General features: G+C 28.1%; 2 protein-coding genes across 3 annotated transcripts in view; both read left to right on the forward strand.

Annotated features, from left to right (window-relative positions):
• The first annotated feature begins 252 nt into the window (after positions 1–252).
• LOC136983636 (uncharacterized) lies at positions 253–6,962 on the forward strand. The gene is made up of 6 exons (XM_067280435.1): positions 253–1,031; positions 2,464–2,586; positions 2,928–2,965; positions 3,040–3,153; positions 5,268–5,412; positions 5,483–6,962. The coding sequence occupies exons 1-6, from the start codon at positions 821–823 to the stop codon at positions 6,874–6,876; spliced, it is 2,025 nt and encodes a 674-aa protein (XP_067136536.1). The 5' UTR covers positions 253–820; the 3' UTR covers positions 6,877–6,962.
• A 1,310-nt stretch (positions 6,963–8,272) lies between these two features.
• LOC136983648 (calmodulin-lysine N-methyltransferase) overlaps positions 8,273–23,884 on the forward strand; it is a 42,232-nt gene continuing 26,620 nt past the window's right edge. The window contains exon 1 of one of the 2 annotated variants that reach the window (XM_067280449.1): positions 8,273–8,418. In XM_067280449.1, coding sequence (XP_067136550.1) covers positions 8,335–8,418 — 84 coding nt within the window. In that variant the 5' untranslated portion in view covers positions 8,273–8,334. Of the gene's footprint in view, positions 8,419–8,476; positions 8,679–23,884 lie in introns of those variants that run through there. The other variant, XM_067280450.1, reaches the window with a different exon arrangement.

Consider the following 23,884-nt stretch of genomic DNA (forward strand, 5'->3'; position numbering starts at 1 on the left):
AGTATGCAACCAAAAAAGATCTGTGAGCAAAGTTTTCTAGGGAAGAATAAATTAATTATTTAATTAAGATTGGCGAGTTATTAAATTTGCAAGTTTTTGGTTACGGGTAAATATATATATTTTAAAATTAATTCTCATTAAAATCACTGTAATCAATAATCGATGTATTTTTTTGTACTTCATCTGAATAGGAAAATGTTAACAAAGGGAGATAATGTTTTTTGACAGGATAAGAATACAATAAACGAAGTTGGAAATACATTCCATTCATTCTGGAGGTAAACCCGATACTGTTTACTAAATTAATTCTTCAAAAAAGCGTATCTACAGTATATACATATAAAAAAAAATAACACGATAAAAATGGCAACAGGATATCGGAACGGCATTCCCACCACATTTGAACCAATGTGGAGACATTGCGTGCATCTTTCGATGTAAATCAGACAGATCTACCACGTGTCATCTGTAAACCCTCTTAATAAAATGCGTTCCTCAAACCGGTCCAGTGACTGCCTTCCCTACCTGTACCTAAGAGCAGGTGGATGGTCCCGGCAATCCTGCATTGTCTGCCGCTTTTTCCATTCAAAAACACAGACCAGTCATACCAACCTATGCGCATGCGTCTATTCAAACATGACAAAGTTTTGTGCAGGAACTGAGAACAAATGAAAGAGTAGAGAGAGAGTGAGTATGTCACCGCTTCCAGGTAAATAATAATGTGTTAATTTGGCAATCGTTCACTATGAGTCGGTGTTACTCCGACTGTAGAGACTTAACATGGTGGTCTCTTGGAGTTTATTACTGATGGATTTAGCACATGTTTTGTCATATAGTTGTTGGCATGGCTAAGCACTTGTTATTAAAATTGTTTCTGTGTTTTCTATTTTGGTCACCCTGTACGGCTCAAGAGAATTGGTGCTACAGTGCCGGTGGAGTAGCTGGCATTGTTATCGCTACTATCATTGTCACTTTGGTGTTTAGTAGTTTGAGCTTGGCAGCTGCCTGGTATTTTTCGAAACGGAGAAAAGGTATGTTTGCTTGATTCTTCTACCTTTTTGTAATCATGTATATACGTATATAGTTTTGTATACGACATTAATTTTTAATATGTTTTTAAATTTATAATTAAACTCATAGGAAACAACAATTTAAAGTTATCTGATTTTAGCCAGGGACAATGACCACACCTATTATAATTCTAAATGGTTTTTTTTTATCATTTCCTTTCACTCATTATGATTAACTTTTAGGTCAAATGTAGAACAATGTGTTAAATTTTTTTTACTACTTACTAATCTAAATATTGATTGTGGGAAGCGGATTAATTCCCACGACTAAGAACTCAAATTTTCGAATTTTTGAAGGCGACAATTTTAATAATTTACCAATTATTATTAAGGAATTAATGTGGCATGACTTCATGCTTCCATGACTGCTTTATTATTTGGATATTCAAATTTGCTTAGAAAAAAGAAAACATAGGATATATTAATGCGAAAATCGTATTAAAACTGCAAGAAAGCTTAACATGGTATTTATAATATATATGCCAAAGATTCATTTTATCGGGCGCCATAATGCATAAAGCATAACAATATTATAATTTATTCGGCTTATCTGTATCGCCTCATTAGTATAAGATTTAAATTAATCACGCATTACTCGAATAACAATCAAGTTTATCTATAAAGAGTTAACTCGAATCTATTTATTTATATTTTATTTATTACCGACGACAAAGGGATAATTATACAGCTAAAATTACTTAAGAACGGTATAATTTATGACATCACAGAAGTAAGATTCAATCTTAATGACGTCAGCGGGTAAGTTTCGAGTGACGCGTTCTGTGTTGCGAAAGAAATCAGAAATTAATTACGGCAACTTTTTTAATGATTAAATTTAAAGTTAAGTTTTAAAAAATGGCTCCTATATATATATATATAATAATTTATCGAAAGGAAAAAAAAGGATCGTCTGCTTAGTCCGAAACGATTAAAACGCACCCTGCTGTTAAAAAACGAAAACATTTCTACAACTCGTCTGTATTTTGTAAACTACGTAAAATTTGCTAATTAAATAACGCATTTTTTTTTTAGCATGGATAAGATAATTTCTAACAATAATGTTTGAACAGTGATAAAAGCGCAAAGTCACGCACCATAGTGATTTTCTAATGATTGGATGGAAGGGAGGCGGATCTCCTGACCTCAAACGATGTTTCGCTTCCTGCGACATTCAAACGTAATCAATGTAGATGCGTGATTTTCCGGTAGAAACAATGATTACTCTTATTCTTGATCTACGTAGTTTATACGTTCCATATTTGTCATTCTTGCACGGGGTTCATAACCTTTAAATCGTCGGGGAACGAGGTCAATGGTGTGGATGACTTTTTTAATAAAAATACACACATTCTTTCCTTTAAACGCGTTTTAAGTGTTTAAAATATTATTTCAGTCTCCGCTCACATCGTTCAAGGGGGCGAAGTCGTGCAAAAAATCGGGAACAAACCGAATTTTGCCTTCGATAATCCGTATTTTAGAAACGAAGATGATGCGGGATACGACACTCCCGATAAAGGTAAGCTTATTTTATTATATAAATAATATTTTTTAGTTTACCATTCGTATATAAAAGACAGGAAAGTTACCTTTTTTTTTCCTGTGAAAGCAGACGACAAACTGTTGTTGACGTAGCAGACGACGTATTGCACGTGACTAACATGCAAACGTCATATTTTACTGTATTCCGGATGTCGTGACGTCATTAATTACGTATTTAAATACATTGCAAATTAATTAATTTTATTATAAAAATTTAATTTTAAATAGTTTTTAAAAAATTCAAATTGATTTTTAAAATTAATTAATAAATTTTCAGTGTCGCGTTTCTTATTAAAATTCTTTTTTCTGTTTCTGTAGCGCACGACGGACATTTTTCAAATGTACCCAATGGAAAGGTAAATTTTTAAGTTTTTTATGTATCAAGGTTTTTTTTTATATTTTAAAATTTTCGTGTATAATTATTACTTAGGCGAATACCGGAAGCAAAGGCAAAAAGGCCAAATCTTCGAAATCTAATCCCTTTACGTCCGTTTTTTACACGACCAAAAAGCAGAAAACTATGGACGATTCGTGTCTTACTATGGTGAGTTAATTTATCAATAAATCACACGCGACTACAAAAATTTTATTTATTTTTCCTCCCCACTCGTAACACTCCCTGGTTTTTCTTTTTTGGCCTACTACCCGTTTAAGTTCAACAAAATGAATAAAAATAGATCATGCAGTACGTAATCAAACTAAAGAAAAACAAAACAAATATAAATAAATTAGTCTGTCTTAATGGGATGTATTTAGAATGTTAATTATAATGGTAATTGAAGTGTTTGTCAATTATTTTTTTAATAAAATAATAGTTTAAAAATTCTTTCCGGAACGTTGAGTGAAGATCAATTTGCTTGTTTTTATCTAGGATTTTAGTATTATTAATTTAATATTTTTCTAAATATACAGTGGAGACTACAAAATCTTGAAGTGATCACAATGTAAGATATGATCTGTTCAAGAAATAAAGAAAAATGAATTTTTATTTTTTAGCATTAATAATTAATTATAACGATTAAATTACATTATTAATTGTAGGTTTGCTGGACTTTGTTTCTAATTTTCTTATCAAAATTTAGGGGTAATTTCATTATCTCCCCTAATTTTCTATCGACAGTATTTAATTTTTTATGTTATGTATTTTGTAAACTACATATATTTTAACGTATAGACTATATTCTGTAAATACTGTATTTTATGCATTTGACTGAGTCTTATTTGGAGGTCACATTTAGAATCGATGGCTAAAATGACTACAGATTTTTATTTATTAATAATTTTGACATAAACAGAATCCTCATATATTCTTAATTAAATTTAAAAGTTGTTTTTAAGAATATTTTAAAACATTTAAAAATATTTATTAAAATATTAAATGCAATAAATCCACTTTTCGTTATTCTTGTTTTAGAGATTTACATGTTAGCCTAAATTGCTTGTTTTTAATAAGCATATAAATTACGATTTATTATGCCGTTTTACATCATGTCTGGCTTGATTTAACATTGATATTCATGAATATTTTTAACATAGTTATATATAACTTTAATTTATTGTTCTTCTTTCCTCTTCTTACGCAGCCTGTCTGTTGCGATCAGGAGTTCATCTTCCTTCAAGATGTAGGTCTATCTGTAGTTACTGTTTTTTCATATTTGTCGGATTTGTTTTTTAGACGAGTTTTGATTTTAATCACTGAAACTACTTCATACGATATACCTTGGAAAGCAACAAAAACCAGTAGATGAAGTTCCAATCGATGGTCGTTAAAGTTATAATCTACCTAAACCAGTAGGCCCAAGCCTCTATAAATTGATAAGACTATATAATATACTAATATAGGCTATAACCCGTAGCAGCAACTGTAAACCTTTTTAGGTGGGTCAAAATTGAATTCGAAATTTATTAATTCCAAATCGCGGATCAAATATTAAATTTTGAGTAATAAAAAATAACAAAAAATACAAATTTTACTTTATTTAATTTTTTAAATCTGTGTCAAAAAATAATATAGTAACTCAATATATTAATCGTTATTTCTTTATTTTCTTTTCACTTCAAAAGATAATGTGAATTATAAGGGAAACAAATATTTCCTTTAATGAGAGATTTACTATTGTTTAATTATCCTAGGTTCGTAATTAGTGCCCTTTAAAACATTTCATGAAAACTTTAGTACTTTGATTTTAAATCTGTATATGTAGTATGTAAATGAAAGCAATTTAATATATATATAATCACTGTATATATATTTTATAACTTATAAAAAACTTAATACTTTCTAAACATTTTAATGTAGGTACAGTACCTTCTTAATATCGTCGTGCGGTCAAGGGTTCGCCATCATTGGCCTTTAAACTATATTATTTATAGGCTATAGGTTTATGTGGATTGTATACAAGGAAAACTGATTTTATTTTTGCAAATGTTTTATCATTTAAAAATCAGAAGACGGATGTTAAATTGACTATAAAATAAATTTATTTAAATATATAGAAATATTATTTCTAAATAAAATCTATAATATCATAGTTAATTTTATTGTCAATTTTATAATTTAATGATTTGCTTGAAACATTAAATAATTAATCACCAATTCAATTATAAATAATTTAAAATTACTTTTATATAAAACTTACTTAAATTAAATAATTTTAGGAACCAGAAAGGACTGTAGTATCCTTGAAAGGACACGATTTTACAGGTCTTGGATTTAATATTTGTGGTAACATGAGAGACGGAATTTTTGTAAAAGATGTATTACATCGTGGTCCTGCAAGTGAATCAGGACAAATTAAAGCTGGTAAGTTTTTATGATTAAATAAAACACAATAATCAATGTTTTCCTAAAATGCATAAAATTTCTTTTTAAGGTGACAGGATAATTAGTGTAACTGTGTCTTTTTCAAATATGGTGTATGAGGATGCTCTTACTATTTTGAGTTATGCTTCTCCTTACGATGTGCGTTTGGAATTAGAATCTCCCAGAGATAAGTCGTCCTCAATTCAACAGCAAAACAATGCTAAGAGGTTAGCCTCCTCTAGTTTCAGTGGAGGAGGTCATCGTCTTTTTCATCCACTTTATCGTAGCCAGTCCATCGATGATCTAACACAAATTGGAAAAGATTCTTATCCGGCTCATGGTCTGGTACCAAAGCGATCTCAAAGTATGGGTATTGCAGCCCAAAAACTGAAATCTCATTTTGAAGCCGAAACCATTCCAGCTAAACCAGTACCGGTTACTGGTTCTTTAAATGAAAGAATGTTGGCTCAAGTTATCGAAGATACGAAAAGGAGAAAAGAATTGGGAAATGGTAATTCTGAATCGGACGAAATGGATTCTATTCAGTCTTTAAATGGTAAACAATTGGGAATGAATGATTCCTTTAGGGAATCGTTGAAACTTGACGCCCACATTTGTTCTTTGGCAGGAGAAAGTGCAGCTATGAAACGAAGAACACCACATACTCCGCCGCCAAATTTGATTCAAAGTATCGTTTCTATCGAAACTACTGCCCAAGTACATCAAACTGATGACAAGGAATCTACAGCAAGAAGTGCAGAAAGCCAGAATTCATTACAGGAGAAATGCGAATCATCAAAAAGTAGTTTAGATCTTACGGAAAAGAAAAGTTCACTGAAACAAAAATCTATAAATGATAAATCACAAAAAGATGCCCAACGAGGTTATAATAGCAGTTGGAATCAGTTAGAAAGGACTCATTGTTCTGGTCGACACGGCGAATCTCCGACGATATTAAAAGTGCAAGTAACATCACGTCATCCTGGAGATACCGAACAGACTAGAATTTCAAGAAGCAACGGACTTGCATCTACTTCCGTTCACGTTTCCGGCATCCCTTCGGTCTCACGTCAACCGGAAAGAAATCAAAAAGAAGTTATTGAAATTACAGAACGTGAATTAGATGATGTCATGATGTCTCATAGACAATTTCTTTTACGAAAGGCCAATGTTACTGGTTCTCCGGCTGGTTTAAAAAAACCAGCTGAATTTGAAAATTGGAATTATATGGAAGAAGAAAATAGAAAGCGTATAAGTAGTTCTCCAAAACGTGGTTCTAGTGGAAGATGGAAAAACTACGAAACTGGAGAATATAACACAAGAACTAATGATAACGGATATCCAAATACCATAGTGATTCCTAGCGGTAGATCGTCTTTTCGTGTGACGTCGCGTCCAGGTACACCACCCCCACAATTAGAATCGCCCACAAGCCCTAGTATTGTTAGCCATATGCGGCTTTGATATAAAAAGAAAAACTAAATACATTATGTACATAGCTAAATTCACGATTCATTTCATTAATTTTTTTTTTTTTTTTTTTTTTTTTTTTTTTTCGTAATTCCAAAATGTTTTCGTTACGTTTTTACATTGTTAAATATAACGTTATATTTTTTAATGCATTTACAAAATAAAGCTGCTGCTTTGTTTTAAATACAAAAAACAATTTATAGATTTTAAAATGTTATCAAACATTGAACTTACATAGGAGTTTATACATCGTGTCACACCTTAATATTTGATTGTATCCGGTTATACTTGCGTACATAAATCGAAACGAGCATTTTATTTGTTAAAAGAACCCAAGAAAATCTAAAAAATGTTATTGATAATATTGCAGAAACTATTCTGAGATTTTGAAAAATGTTTTTATTGTATTAACCTTGTGAGTTAAATAGAAACGTGATAAATTTTAAATGTGATGAACAATGATCTATTGTTAAATTATACAGCTACTTTACTTTTCAGCTGCAGATTTTTTATGATGAATTTTTAATATTTATTTGTCGTATTTTAAGAAATTTTTTTATAATAAATTGATCAAAAAGTTTATTAAAAATATTTTTAATTGAGTTTTTTTCCCCTTTATAAACATCGCTAAGTTGCAGCTATAACTTTTGGTTTAAAACTTAAAGTCTATTGCAATTACATAGAATTTTTTCACTTAAATTGTATATATTGTATATAATTCAATAAAGTAGTATTTTTTAAAAGATTCAAATAATATAATAAAATTATAATAAAATTCATCCTTAGAGGTCAGTAAAATGTTCAAGATGCCTAAAATTATCATCGCTTTTTGTTTTAAAGAACTAATTATTACATATTAATATAAGCTAAATATTTATATAAATTTGCCTTTAAAAAAATACTTATTTTTTAAGGCATAAAAGAAATTTTAATTTTTAAAAAAATTTTAGTCTATATGAATTTTAAACAATCAAAAAATGAATATAATTGGTTAAATTTCGGTTTTAAACTGGACGTAAATATTCAAATTTTTATGAAACATTTCTAAAATTTCGTAAACAAAGTTTTTTAAAAATTTTTAAATATTTGTCGACATTTTGTTTATTATTATTTTTATTCTACAAAAGTTTTAAATTAAAACTGTTTTTAATCAGTATAAATACCAAAATAATACAAACGAGTAAGAATATATTATTAATAATTTAAAAATTTTAATAAGCTTAACGAAATTAATTTTCCTTTTTATTAATAATAATAATTAATTTTTATTAATCACATTATTTTTATTTATTATTATTGTTATTATTATTTATAAATATAATTAAAAAAATAAAATATTAAAAAAATTAACCACGATCAAAGAAAAAAAATTATTTATTTATCCCTGTCTCTATCATCCATTACTACTCCCTCTTCCGGTGATTTTCGTCTGCATCCCAGACATTAACAAAGATGGCAGTTGACATTAGAAAGGAAAACTCAATGAGAAAGACGGACACTTCCGTCGCTAAAATGCGTTGGAATTTATTAGCAAAGGTGAGATATTATTTGCGTTAAGCAATTCGTAAACGTTTAAGATATGACTCGAAAAATAAACATGAAATTCGAACTTTGCGCGAAATTAAATGATACCTTAAAATTTGAATGAGAAGTAATGTCTAAAATGATGTCAAAGATGCACTTTTATATTAAGAATGGCGTTTGATATTTAAATAGGAGCGATGTTTCGAACGATAAGTAGAAGAAATTTATCTGGATTTAATATTAGAGATGACGATCTAAAAATAGAATTTGAAGTACGTTTATTGTTTTCACAATAAAATATTTGGCTTACGTCGTCTTCCTTTTGCTGTTTAACTGATACAAATGTTTATTTTTAAAATACAAATTTAATTAATTTATATTATTTTTTATTCCTAATTGTTCACTTGCTACTTTAGTCTGAAAGTATATTTATTCATTTTCTTTGGTTGAAAATCAATATTTTGTAATTACTGAATACATATAAACTTTAATCTGATTCAACAAAAACATATTATTATTTTTAGTTTGTCTTTTACAGATAGTTTAGTTTTCTTATTTTTGATTTGCATTTTGCCTTTGTATTACTATAATTGAATATGTGAGTGCTCTGTGGAGGACTTATCGCTCGCTGTTGACCGGTAGCACACCCACAGGGACCAAGAGGCTCAGGCACCCTCCCAAGAAAAAGGAAAACAAATACTGGGAAGTTTTCCAAAAATCTTTTCCTATTTAAAATGAATACTTTATATATATTATGTCATGTCTTCTATTTCTATACTACTAATGAATTAGCGGTCATGTAAGGTGAGAATTCTATTGAATTTGCATAGGATATTTTTTTTTATCCATTGAACTCTGTTTCCCAAGTTTAAATTTTGAGTGCGCCGCTGCCATTGACGCAGCCAGAAAAATCGCACAGAAACAATAAATAACTGGTGTTTGCCCATTTCTGTATGATTTCTCTTATCACACACTACTGACAGTACATGATAAGTCCTCCGCAGAGCTAAAACTTAGTGCTCACATATTTGATTATTTTTTTTATTTTTGATTTGACTACATTATACCAGTCTAGACAAATAAATAAATAATAATCTTAATAATTGAATAAATATCAGAAACTCCATTATTATATCAAAACTATATATAAAACCTTAATTTTTTTAAGTCTGTAGACTTTTATTTGGACAAACGTGATACAAAAACTGTTTAGATTGAAGATTAGATCCCTAAAGATAAGTTTATAAACACTGTAAAAATGCATTATCCTCATTGCGAGTTTATAGGCTCAAAAAACCTTTATGCATATTTGTTCTAATAAAAGTGCTTCATATTGAGTTTTGAAAAGGAGTTTATTTTTAGATACTTGTCATAACTAAATTGATATACCAACTGTCCTTTAGAATTTATTTTTATATTAGACTTAAGGAGAAAAGAAAAAAATAAAAATGTAAGTGGTAGCATTAATAAATTTTATTTATCTATATTTACTTCAGATTCCAACAGAATTTATAATTCAATATTTTCCAGCTATATTTAGTTAATCCCTATTTATTAATTTAAAACATCAATAATAATAAATTAAAATTATTTTAAATAATTTCCTGCAAGAAATAACATGCTTATCTTTAAAATATTTATGAAATGATTGTATAGGACATATTATCATTGAAGTAACAATTTTTTTGTTGTCAAGTATGTTAAATACTAATATTTGTTAAGTTTAAACTGGAGTTAATTATAAACTTTTAAGAGGGATCAAATTAATTGTATTATATAATTACATTAAGTGATTTTATAATATTTGTAACGAAGTTTGATAAGTCATTGTTCGTTATACTTTTGGCTTCAATCCTGCTTCAGATGTTTGTTCAGCATATTTTAATAGGAATAATATATCACTACAGTTGCAATATATAAAATAATTCTGCCATATTCTGCATGATTCTAAATCTAAGAATTGTTCTTTTATTTTTTATTAAAAGACAGTTTTTTTAAAACATTTTATATGAAGTTCTAAAAAAATATATATTAGCTAATTTTTAATATGTATCTATTATTATACATTAAATGATATTTATTTATAAAATTAAAATAAGAATTTAGTCTTAAGTTTAATATTCTGCATAAGTGTTATAAAAACAAAATTTGTGAATCATATTGCTTCATGAAAAAATTTATTAGATATAATCAGGAAATTTTCTATCAGATTCACCTTGAATATAGAAACCAGCTGTTTCTGCCAATAGTTTCTTATACAGTAATTCTTCCATTTATGCAAGTAATTGGTTCCACAAAAACAGCATGTAAATGAAAACTGTATAAATGGAGCCATGAAGTTACATTATGAAAAATATAACTCCACTTTAACACTTAATAATACAGCACCTGTAAGCGATAGAATTAAACCCTATACATAAAATGAAGTAAATTTTAATAAAATTTCAGAATTTATTTTATTCCTTTTGATGTAGTTGTACTGTACAAATGTTTTGTTTATAATAAAATGTTATATGCATTTTGACACAACAGAGATTCTAAACTAATCAACTTTCACCTTTCAAAAACAATAAGAGATAGAGATATTGTGTATGAAATACTGTATCATATGTTAAATACATTATAAAGAAAATATAATATATATAGAAATAAATACAAGCGTCATAATCTACAGAACACTGTCATTCTAAACTGAATGTACAGACGTACTTGTCACTGTCTCCTAACTGTAGTTCCATTGTCAGTTTTTACAACAATAAATATAACTACCATACACAAATGTAGATGAGATTGCAGAATAAATTGAATCGGGGAACTTCCAAATTTGCATAATTATAATATGTATACAAAATACAACTATACATACAATTTATGCAAAGTTAAATTAACACATTTAGTCCTAAAAATTTTTAATTTATGCATTATGGTGGAATCTAATATCTAGTTGATTGATCGTGTAAAATTTAAAACTTTTCAGTTGCGTTAAAGTGAATTTGTGTAAATGGAGACTGCATAAATGGAGGTATTATTGTTTATGAATTTTAAACAAAAGTGACAGTTTCCTGGATGAGTGGAAAAAGAATGGAATGAAATGAATAAAATCATTCATGTATGAAACCAATGTTTTTTGTAAGTTTGATTGCTCAGAATTTCATGAAAATGCATCATATCAAATTTGAAACCAGAATAAAAATTAAAATTTGACAGAAAACTTGTTACTATTTGTAAATAGTTTAACTATATTTGATCAGCCATGCTATTATTTTTTTATAAATGGAATAGATGTAATCTTATTTTCATTAACATCTTGCAAAATTTTTTAATATTTTGTTGTTTTAGATAAAAATATTATGCTTTATATATTTGATATATAACAAAATAGCTGTAATTTACAGCAAATAGATAAATTTGTGATTAAATCTAATTTATAGATTCTTTATAATGTAAGCTTTACAATAATTCAAATTTATTGTGAAGTACCATAGTTTATATGTTGTACTGTTATAGAATATAATGTAGGGAATATATGGTGATTAATCAAATTTTAACTCCCCCTAGTGTTTTTTGCATTTTTCAACATTTTGACACACAAGCTCAAAATGTAAAAAAATAATAAATAAAAATGAGCAATTATTTATTATGACATCATCACAATACCGGGCTGCAATTTTAAATCGTATTTTTAATTTATTTAATTTAAAATATATGCTCTCCGCCTCAGATTAGTAGTGGCTTGCCCCTGTACATCAAACGTTTTCTTTAACAACAGAGTCATGCTGGTCATCTATTAACTGCTTTCGGGGGAAAGTTTTAAGTTGAAAAAACATGACTTCCGGTTTGCATCAGAAGTTCATATATAGTTAATTGAGGCCTCTTGTCCCAGGGTTTCCATATCTGGCCTCGTCTTTCGTCTATTTAATTCTGTTCTTGAGATTAATGAAAGACAGATGGACGGACAGCCAGATGAATGACAGTGGAAATTTATAGTCTACAATTTTTTCAAATTACAGCTCAATAATAATAATAACTATAAAATCCTGTGATGATGATGTCTATTTTGCATTATATTTTAGGACTGAATTGACCAAAAAGTTTGAAACATGGTTGGATTATTTCTATATATGAGGTATTGATGCTATTAAATTTTGATGGTTAAAGGTCAACTGGGTTGTGTCATATCTTTGAGTGGGGTTGGACTTAATGAAAATGTCACTCTTTATTGGCATTTGCAATTGTTTTAGAAACTCGCCTCTGCCTTTTTCTTTGTTATAATAATTTATAATATAAAAATTCATTTTTAATAAAATTTCTTAACAGATGGCACCATACATAATTTTAACTTTGAGCTTGTGTCTGTGTTTATATTTAAAATATTTGGGGATACTATAGATTACCACCTATGGAATTTCGGGTCTTTGAGTATATATCTGAACTCAGGAGACCGAGACGAGTTCAACGATGCCCTACTTTTGGACCGGAGACAAAAAATAATAAAGTTATCATACTTTTTTCCAGCGATTGCACGATGATAGGGAGTTGCGTTGCTCTCTCCACTAAGTTGGCCTCGCTATCGCAATCGGGAGTCGCGTCGCTTGCCATTAAAATTGCCTTTAGTAGACATTCCCCCCCTTTTTTTTACTTTGTTCAAGAACTACCGTGAATCAATAACTAGTGACATTTAGCACATGGCGGCCTGCCAGCGGCTCCCCTTTGGGAGGTCAGTCGGGAGCACAAACAGTGGGAACAGCCACCATGTTCGCTGCCATAGTAACATTAACCGAAATGGCGATCGCGCGATGATCGGAAGTCGCGTTGCTCTCTCCGCTCTTGTATCGCGTGTTTAACCCTACTGGAGATGACCGTAGTCCGACGTCATGGTTTGCAGACTTTACCACAAGATGGCAGTACTAGCAACTATGGTGCCGTGTTCATGAGAGCATTAAAAAAGTATGGTAACTTTTTATTTTTCATCTCCAGTCCAAAAATAGGGTACTGTTGAACTCATCTCGGTCCCCTGAGTTCAAATATATAATCAAAGTCCTGAAATTCCATAGGGGGTAATCTATAGTACACCCAAATATTTAAATTTAAAAGAAATTTTTATCATTATTGAAGAGAATTATTTCTTTTTAAACTTTTTTTTTGTTGTTGTTGTTGTTGTTTCAGTTTCATATTGTGATATAATTGAAAACTATTGGATTTCCTTCCTGGTCTCCTTAACCTACTGTTCAAGTGCCGAGGAAGTGAAGCAAGTGCCCTTGCCCACTTTTTCTATGTGATTTTGTTATCTATCTACATAAAGTTACTTAAAGCATTTTATTTTTGTTTTTAATTTTAAAAATGAGATGATTGCATTTATTTTGTTTAAAATATTTCATAATTAAGAGATTTTATTTCTTTAATAATTAAAAAAGTAGTAACTACATTAATCATGTATTCATGAGTTTGTGAGCCCATGTGTCATTCATGTATTCCATCTGTGAGCCATACTTTTTTAGTATTTTTAATTTATATACTACTACTAAATTTTTATTTAAACATGGGATTGTAAAGCTTTCTTAGTTTTATAAAATTAATTATATTTAATTTTATCAGTCTAAATGTAGTAAGTATTGCTACTTTTTATTAGACTACTTAAAATATAATACATTCAATCAAAATTAAAAAGACTTAAATTAGGCAGATGGCATGGATAAAAGGAGGGAATTATCCATACAGGAAAAAGAAATTATTCTCAGTCTATGGAGAGATATACAGTATATTTATATGGGGATATAGCATCTTTATCAAAGAACGTTATTAAACAATTATATAATAGAGATTCTATGGATAATATATCAAGAAGTGATTTGCTGCAAAAACTTCAACGTACAGGAAGAAAGTTTCTCATAAAGCAGTGAGCAAGGAACCTGACTTAAAGTAATTCAAAACACAGCTTGAAGAATTATTTGGCATTGCAGTACATAAATCTACATTAAGCAGGACTTTGCATAAAGCATGCATTGCTGTCAGAAAACTCCTCATTTCAAAAATTTGCAAATTGGCAAATTTTCAAAAATTTGCCAATTGTAATTCATTTTCCTATAAAGTATTATAAAAATAGCCCATTGGGTAGTGGAGAAATTGCTTTTCTAAGATGAAAACAAATTTGATGCCTGTGATAGTATATGTGGAGGCATGTAGGAGAAAGATAGCTTCCCAAGAATATACAGGGAGCAGTTATATATGGGGGTAGAAATGTGTTCATTTGGAGCTGTATGTCAGCAGCTCGAACAGGAAAATTGGAGTTAATTAAACAAATAATGGATAAATATGTTTATTTGAATTTATTAAAAATAGTCTACATTAAAGTCTAGAAAAACTGAATCTGCACAGAGATTATTACTTTCAGTGATATAATGATCCCAAACATTGTGTGTATATTGTGCATCAATGGATTGCCTAGAATATTCCTCATTTTTTTTACCAACTCCTCCACATCAATCCCATAGAATATCTATGTGCAAAGTTTAAAAATAAACTATAAAATTTTGTAAACAGAGCAAAACAACAGTTAAGAGTTTTAGTCCAAGAATGGGAAAAAATATCACCAGACTTTTACGAAAAAATAGCATTAAATATGCTATGTCACCTACAAGCTATTATAGATGCTAAAGGTGATCAAGAAAATATTAAATGTTTTATTTACTTAAATACTGTTTGTATTCACATTTTTGCAACACCACTTTTAGTGAATTACTGTATTATTAAATTATTTATTTTCAAAAGTTTTTGCAGCAGTATTATTTTTGTACCATTAATACACTTAAATATTACAAGAAGATAATATTTAATAAATTCATTTTCTGGTAATGTAATTTTCAAAATTTTCACTCTGCATACACACGTTTGTAACTAACTCACTGTATATACAATAGAATAATCTATTGCTTATAATCCTTAATTAATGATGTTTTATTTAAAGTTTGTATTAATTATACACATATATGTGTATATATATATATATATATATCATACATACATATATCATATACAGTATATCAATATAATAAACATTGATTTAATTAATACTTTTACTTTAATTAATATTACAGTTGCTTTTGAATTTGTGTTATATTTGTACATTAATAGCTGAATAAAGGAGAGTATTATCAAGCAGATTTATGTTTTTATTCTATATTTTTATAGTTTCGTCTTTATTGTGCAAATAGAAATTGTAACTGTTGTACTATTATACTATAGTACTATTGTAAATGATAATTCTTGCTATATTACTTTGCTATTTAGTTTCTCTAAATCTTTCTTATTATTTGGACAAAACTGTTCTACAGACCAATTTTGTTATTATTCATTAATATATGTTGATTAAGAAAATTATCATGAAGCTAATGTTAAAAAGCAGTCTGTAATTTATGAATTTTTAACTAATGTATGATGGTAGTGAATAATTTGATTGGATAGTTTATTATGTAATTTCAAACTTATAAAATTTTTGTGATGTTTATTTTAAGAACTAATATATTGAATTATTACTTGTCATTAGTTCAGAATTGAAACAGATTCATTAATAAGTCCATTGCAACAATCATCAGAACAGAAAAAAAATAAAAATACTACTTTATTTTTGTGTGATTTAAACATATCATTAAATGTCTTTTTCAAGAAAAGGCTTCAGACACTAATAAATACTTTTATTTTAATTATTTACATCCAACATCATTTTGAATAATCTTATTGTAATTATTTTGAAACGTATATTGTTAATGATATGATGATTATGACATATTTTTTAGGAAGTTCATTGAAGTGTATAATAAGCAGAACATTATATGTATTATAAAATGATTTAATATAAATAAAAGAAATGATCTTGATGGATTGCATAATCAGAAAAAGAATTCTATTTAAATTTAAAAAGTACATGATTAGAAATCATCTATCTATAGTTGTCTATTATTATTTTCATCTCATTCTGCTGTATATCATAATCATTCTATGAATATCACATCTATTGGAACAATCTTTGTCCTTTACCATGATGAGACAATGATTAATTATGGTTAATACCTTAATTAATCATTGTCTCATCATGGTAAAGGATGAATTAAATTTCTTACAATACTAGAGAAGCATTTGACTGGTTGCTATACAATAGTTTATCATTTAAGTGTTAGTAGTTGCCTTACAAAATAAGTGGTTTTGTAATGATCATGTAATGGAGATCTCCTGGGATTTACTCACATTGGTGGTAAATTTTAATAAGCATTCTAAAATTATATTAAATTAAAACTGAAAATGCTAAAAATTAATTTAAGTTATTTATATTATATTAAAATAGATCTTCAGGAACATTATTATAGAATTGCCAGGTGAATAATAAAACAAAATTTGAATGCAAATGTCATGGTATAGAACTTTTTTTATGGTTGTTAAATCACAAAAATAGAAAAAATATAATAAATATGTAAAACAAGTTTTACAATAAAACAAAAATACAATATAAATTTTAAGTTATGGTGCATCTTTTTAAATAAAAAAAAATTATTAATGTAAATTAAATAAGAATGTATAATAAATAAAAATAGGTTTTTTAAGTAATTTATTTAAATATTTTATCATAGCAATTTAAAAATAGATAAAGATCAAAGTATTATATAAATTTTTCCTATAATAAAAATTATATTGAACTAGTTTGAAAGAAATTTTCTAAACAATTTAAATAAATAATTTAATGTCATTGTGCTGATATTTAATGAATATTAGCATCTGATTCTAACTTCCAAGAAATACTCCAATATAAAAAATAAAATGTTGTACCTATTAATAAAATTAAATGTCTTAAAATTTAAATGACTTTTTAACAAGAAAAATACAAGAATAAAGCACATTTGAATTAACACAAAGAGGTTAATTAAATATGTATCATATCAGATTTTAAATTATGTAAAGGCTTTCTGAAAATTATCAAATAATTTTTTGCTGTTTAAGAATTTGATGATAATGCTTGAATGTCTAGTATAATTGTACAGTATATTAATCATATGCATTTGTTATGCTATTGAACTCATATTCCCAGCTGACCATAAGTATTTGTGAAAAACTGTTGTAGATTTTTCATAATAAAATTTATATTATCTTGCTTTGTGTTTTGAGTTTCTGTATTTTTCTAAAATTTATAGTATAGCTGATTTTAATATAGGTCATTATAGTAAATATTAGAAAAAGTTAAAATCCCATTTAAATGTTATAAATGAAGATGTGAATACACTTCTGTATCATTCTAATGGTGAATTTTACATCTGAAGTCATCTAAATTTATGATTTAAATTAAAGTTTAATTAAGCTCTGGGATTAGGACATATGGTCCAGGATTTATATGGCTATATGAGATTACTAAATGATTCCAAAGTTATCATCAGTATATTCAGTATATTTAGTTTTTCAGTTTAAAAATAATCTTATTCCATATGAGTCAATGTTTCTAGGTAGAGTAGTATTTTTTTTTTTCCCCCTGGTTTTGTTTTGATTCATTCTGTATCATATAATAAATGCATTTATATGCTATTAGCTCTAAGCATCATAAACATCATAGATTTCTTTAAAAGACATGAATGTACATCCTAATTGGGGGAAAGCCTAGTCCAACTTAGTAAGATTTTTACTCAAATGAGTACTTTATGGTCCCAAAAAGTACACTTTATTTAAAGTCAAATTTTTCAACTGTATTTGTCTTTTTTATACTTTTATAATGCAAAGAAGTATATTAGCATTGTTGTTGTCACTGCAAATATTTACTAATTTGGGCATAAAAAAGAAGCTAATTTTCGTTTGCAATTCCTTTTCTGATTGTCCCTTGATTGCATCTTGACACATCTTATTAAAGCCCAGATTAGAATCAATAAATTCATTATTTAAAAAAATATATAAATGTAATGCAAAATTGCAAATTTTGAATTAGTGAAATTTAATATGTGTGTATATAATAAAAAATAAAAAAATGCTGATTAGAAATTAAATCACAGCAAATGCATAATTTTGCTCTGGTGTTTATCCTTTATACTTTATACATTATACATTAAAAAGTTTTCAAAAGTCATTTCTATCAGATAGATAAGGATGAATAAACTTAGTAAATTTCAAATATTGTTAAGTAAATTAACTATTTATATCCCCCTGTGCAAACAGTATGTAATCCATGTAAGATAAGATATAAATTAGAGTAAATAATATACAGTGTAGCATTTGGAATACTCTGCTCCAAATTCTTGATTACTATTTCTCCTAAGAGAATTTATTTATAGATTTCTCATTTTAATTTAACTTTTATAGAAAAGTTATGTATTAATAGTAAACTAAACTATTAACTCATTGCAATGCCATAGCCACCTATTAAATTAAAATCGAAAAAGTTACAACAAATTAAAAACTTTAGCATCCCTCTAATTAAAAAGTACTTTGTATTGCATTTTAGATAGTTTTTGAAATAATGCTTTTAAATTTTAAAACATTTGTAAGTTTAAATATATGTAAACTAATGATTCAGATAAGTTGCATCTATCTAAACCTATTTCATTTAATACTGAGGATTACTTTTTAAAAACTCATTTTTATCCATAGGTTCAGTTTCTCTTTCTCTCTTCAATCTTAACCAAATTTTAAAACAAACTAAATGATAGAAATCCAAACTTTCAAATTAGTGAATTTCTATCAGCTGAATTATTAGACTATAGTATTTATTAGATCTATTAATAAATTTAAATATTTAAAGTTTTTATTTGGAAAATGTCAAAAAAAAAAAATTATTATTTAGAATTTAGGTATCTGCATTTATTTATTTATTTATTTATTAACTTTCTGCCCTGTAGGCACTAACAGGGTCTTTTATCATGCTTGTTATGGGTTCACTCAGGCTAATAATGGGGCAAACAGATGGTCTGATATATTTTGGTTAGACTATCCAGAAAACTCTCTGGGGTTTTTTGACTTCCTGGACCAAATCCTGGGTTTCCCAGAGGGGTAGGCTAATGTCTTATAGACTGCTGGATGGCTGAAGTGATTATCAGAACTTAATAAACATTAGCATTTTGAGATTTGAATTAATTAGTGAGGCATACTTGAACATGCACCTGTTAATTTGTCATTTCTACTAAAAAAATTAAATTTTTATAGAAATATGAATAAAAATTTTCCCTGAATGATTGACTTTTGTAATAATATAATCAAATATTTAGATGTTTTTCATTTTTATATAATTTTTATCTTTATCAAAATTGTATTTTTTTTTTTTTGTTTCTTTGTTTTAAGATGATGATAATCCAATTCAGAAATAAATTAAATAAAAATTTGCAATTTTTACTTCATCATCTATAATTAGAAAGGAAAAGTTTTCTGTCATGTTGATAGAATTACTGACCAATAGTGTAACTACAGATTATAATTTATCTATCAATTTTTCCATTAGGAGTTGTTCTAAATAATTTTCTGAGCTTTTTTTAAAAATTTAAAATCACTTTAAAATCAAAATTTCTAATTTTGATTTTAAAGTTAGAACAGTTATCATATTTAATTTATATTAAGCTGGAAAAAAAATTATAAAAATTAGATTCCTTAGACCTCTAAAGCTTTGAGTCCCAAATTATGGCAAATCTGATAGTTTAGTAGTTACTGTGGTATGATTTCTGCATTATCAGAAACAAGATTTTTATGTAAAAATGAATCAAAATTATAAAAAAGTTAAGTTTGTAGTGCATAAAGTAGTGCAAATCAATATGTTTATCTCTGATACATTGCATTTCAAAAAAATTTGCAATATATAAAATTCTAAAATATAAAATAATTATATTTTAGAATTTTCAAATTATTATTTATTATAAATGAACATTATAAATGATCAGGTGAGTTCTATTGGTTGCAATGTATTTCCTTCTGCATATATCTAACACTGATAAGAAAGAACTAGTGAAATTAACCAGGTTTTTTTCGTGTGTACTAGTTCTTAATGTAAAATTGTCTGAAATCATTTATTGTTTGAAAGCTGTAGATTTAGAAAATTGTCATTAAAAATATTTTCGATACTTGAAAAGCATACCATAAATTCTCTGTTTAGGATCCACTTAAAGGACGAGATAATCATTGTCTATAAGGTTAATAGTAAAAACAAATGGCAGCAGATGTATTGAAGGAAATGGGAAAACTCTGTAGAAGGCTTAACCAACAACAAATATAAACATTTACTTATATGTTATATATATATACAGGGTGGGCCAGCGAAAACGAAACGGCAGAGTGTTCGTGTTCGTCCAAGCAAAGCGCTCGGACAGGTCGATTTTACTCTCGAGGGGACATCTTTTGCAATAAAGTTTTTGCGATTCTGAATAAAACAGACAACAAAAAATTTTAAAAACTCATTTATTTTGTATTAACTAAACAAACATTTATTTCGAAAAAAATGTTTGTTTAGTTAATATTCAGAATCGCAAAAACTTTATTGCAAAAGATGTCCCCTCGAGAGTAAAATCGACCTGTCCGAGCGCTTTGCTTGGACGAACACGAACACTCTGCCGTTTCGTTTTCGCTGGCCCACCCTGTATATATAGGTACAAATATTTGACACTGGTAGACAGTGGTTTTCTCATTCTTTAAGTGCATACTATTTTTGGCATGGTGAACACAGTCTTTATTTTTATGCTCCTGCTTAGGAATTTGTCTTACTGGCTAATATAAGACAGCTTGGCCTTTTTGTGCTCTCTGAGTAGTAAAGGGCCTAAAACCACAAATAAAAGAAAAATAAAAAATATATAAGATCATTTTTTTAAATGAAAAAGTAAATAAACATAAAGTCCAGTGCAAAGTTATTATTTGAATGTCACCAGAATTAACATCAGAACTTCAGGTGTTTTTTTTAATGTTCTGTGTGGCCTGTGCCACACAAAATATTTAAAAAATATATATAAAATAAAATAAAAATTTAAAATATCAACATCGAGAGGTCTGTAGTTGTACTAAATACCAAGAGCCCACTTTGTACATGTCCAGTAGTTTAACCTGACTTCACTCCACACTTTGTGTAGAACTATAAAGTTTTAAAATGTTTGCTAGTGTTTGGTTTCTTTGCAAATTATACACACATTAATTTATGTTTATTATACTATTCCTTAGTTGAGAAACTAAAATACAGATATTTACTATGCTTTTTTCTGTAAATATTAGAAAATGTACCAAATGAACTGCAATTGGAGATAATAGACTTGCAAAGTAATTAATTTGAAAATTACTCTTAAAGAAAAAACTTGATTGATTTTTTTTAATAAAATTTTTATTAAAGAAAATTGATTTCCAGACATAAGGAAGTATGCAGCAAAAAGTCTATTGTTACTTTCTACAACTTATGTATGTGAACAGTTTTTTCCTACAATGAATTTAGTAAAAAGTAAAATAACAAATTGGATAACAGATTCACACCTCAAAATTATTTAAAATTTAAATTATAATAGCAGTGACTAATATTCAGCCAAAATTGGATATATTACATTTACATCAGTTATGGAGGTCACATTAAATAAACCTATGTTAATTTGTAATCATATATGGATAAATAATATTTACCCACTTTTTTTTTTTCTTGTATGTGGTTCATGTCAGTTCAAAAGTTTTAAATGTGGCTCTTATGTAGAAAAAGGTTGCCCATTCATGCTTTAGAACAGCGTTTCTCAACCTGGGAGTCGTGGTGATATTAAAGGGGGGGTTGCAAAACAATAATGAAATCATTTTATGAGAAAAAATCATTTAAGTTGTTATAAACTTATAAACATTTTACTTACAATAATTTCTTTTCTTTACATGTGTACTTAATGTGATGGTTGCATTTGTTTTTCATTTAAAATTTTCTCCATACGTGGATCTGTGTTAAATACACAAAAATGTTTTCAAGTGATAAAAGATGATTCCTGTATTTAGTTTTTAGCGCGATTATAGACGAAAACCCTTTTCACAGAGATAAGACATGGTGAAAGGGATTAATATTTTTAATGCTTCTGTGACTAAATTTCCATATTCGTGTCGACGAGCAAGCCAAAACGTATTTAAATCCTCAGATGTAAATTGCAGTTGTAGCGTTTTGTCGGCAGATATTTCGATGAGCTGGTCATGAATCTCAACTGGTAACTTAGCAGCAGCAACAACATTTTCACTAAATGGATTCAGTACACATCTCTTCCAGAAATCATTTTTATCTTCCGGGAAATACTCTGTCAACTGAGTTTTTAGCTCACGCAAATGCATCTTCATGGAATCCAAACTGTGGTGAATAATAGTCTTGTTCATTCAAATTTTTCTCAATATAATCCAAAGTGAGTGGAAACATATCCAAATTTTTGCTTTGAAGGCGAATAATCCAGATATCAAGCTTCTTAATGAATGCATGAACTTTGTCTGTCATTAATAAAATGTTTTTATCACGTCCTTGTGAATTCATATTCAAATCATTTAAATGCAAAAATACATCAGCTAAGTAAGCCAACAACAACATACACTCATTATTCCATAAAAACAATGAGAATGGTGTTTGTTTACACTGGAAAAATATTATTAATTCATCTTGCAATTCCAATACCCGGGTTAACACTTTCCCTCGCGATAACCATCTAACTTCTGTATGGAAAAGAAAATATTTTTTTTATTTTCGCTCATTTCATTGCATAGTTCAGCAAACAGCCTGTTCTGTAACGGTCGGCTTTTAATAAAATTAACCAACTTTACAGCTTCACAAAGAATTTGTTTGAAATTTTCCAATGTATTTTTTGTGACAAGAGCATGTCTGTGAAGGAAGCAGTGAGTCCATTCTGCACTTGGTATAAGATGATCTGTTAATATTTTCATTAATCCACTGTTCTTTCATGTTATCGCCTTTGCACCATCACTACATACTGCAATACATTTTGTCCAATCTATGTTAGTGTGGTTTCTCATAGCTTCATAAAAACACCAAAAAGACATTGTCCTGTTGCATGTCCTGGTACTGTTTTGCAAAAAAACATATTTTCTTTGATTGATGTGTCCCTATTACATTCATACCTTACAAAACATATGGCAAACATGTCTCAGTTCTTATCTGCTGATTCGTCAAATTGAATACTAAAAAATTCACTTGAACTCACTTGCTGAATTATCTGATTGCGAACATCGGCAGCCATGTCATCGGTTTGCCTTGATATTGTGTCATTAGAAAGCAGAATATTTTTCAATTTTTTATCTTCTTCCAACCCTATTAAACCACTGACCATATCAATTGCAGCAGGCAATATGAGGTTTTTGGCAATTGTATGGGGTTTGGACATCTTAGGTACTCTTAATGTACAAGATAAGATGCTTCAAGTACACTTTTATCAGTATGGCTTAACTTAAAAATAGAAGTTTGTTGATTTCTCAAGGTATGTTAATTTTCTTTCGAAAAATTCCAAGGGTTTGTTTTTATGAGCCG

Source organism: Centruroides vittatus, unplaced genomic scaffold (assembly GCF_030686945.1).
Source record: "Centruroides vittatus isolate TY-2023 unplaced genomic scaffold, ASM3068694v2 contig_884, whole genome shotgun sequence".
Taxonomy (NCBI): Eukaryota; Metazoa; Arthropoda; class Arachnida; order Scorpiones; family Buthidae; genus Centruroides; species Centruroides vittatus.

Coding starts and splice junctions, on each gene's coding strand:
- LOC136983636 (XM_067280435.1), top strand. CDS start 821: ATGTTTTGTCATATAGTTGTTGGCATGGCTAAGCACTTGTTATTAAAA. Junction 2,966..3,039: donor CAAATGTACCCAATGGAAAG/GTAAATTTTTAA, acceptor ATTATTACTTAG/GCGAATACCGGAAGCAAAGG. Junction 5,413..5,482: donor ATCAGGACAAATTAAAGCTG/GTAAGTTTTTAT, acceptor TTTCTTTTTAAG/GTGACAGGATAATTAGTGTA.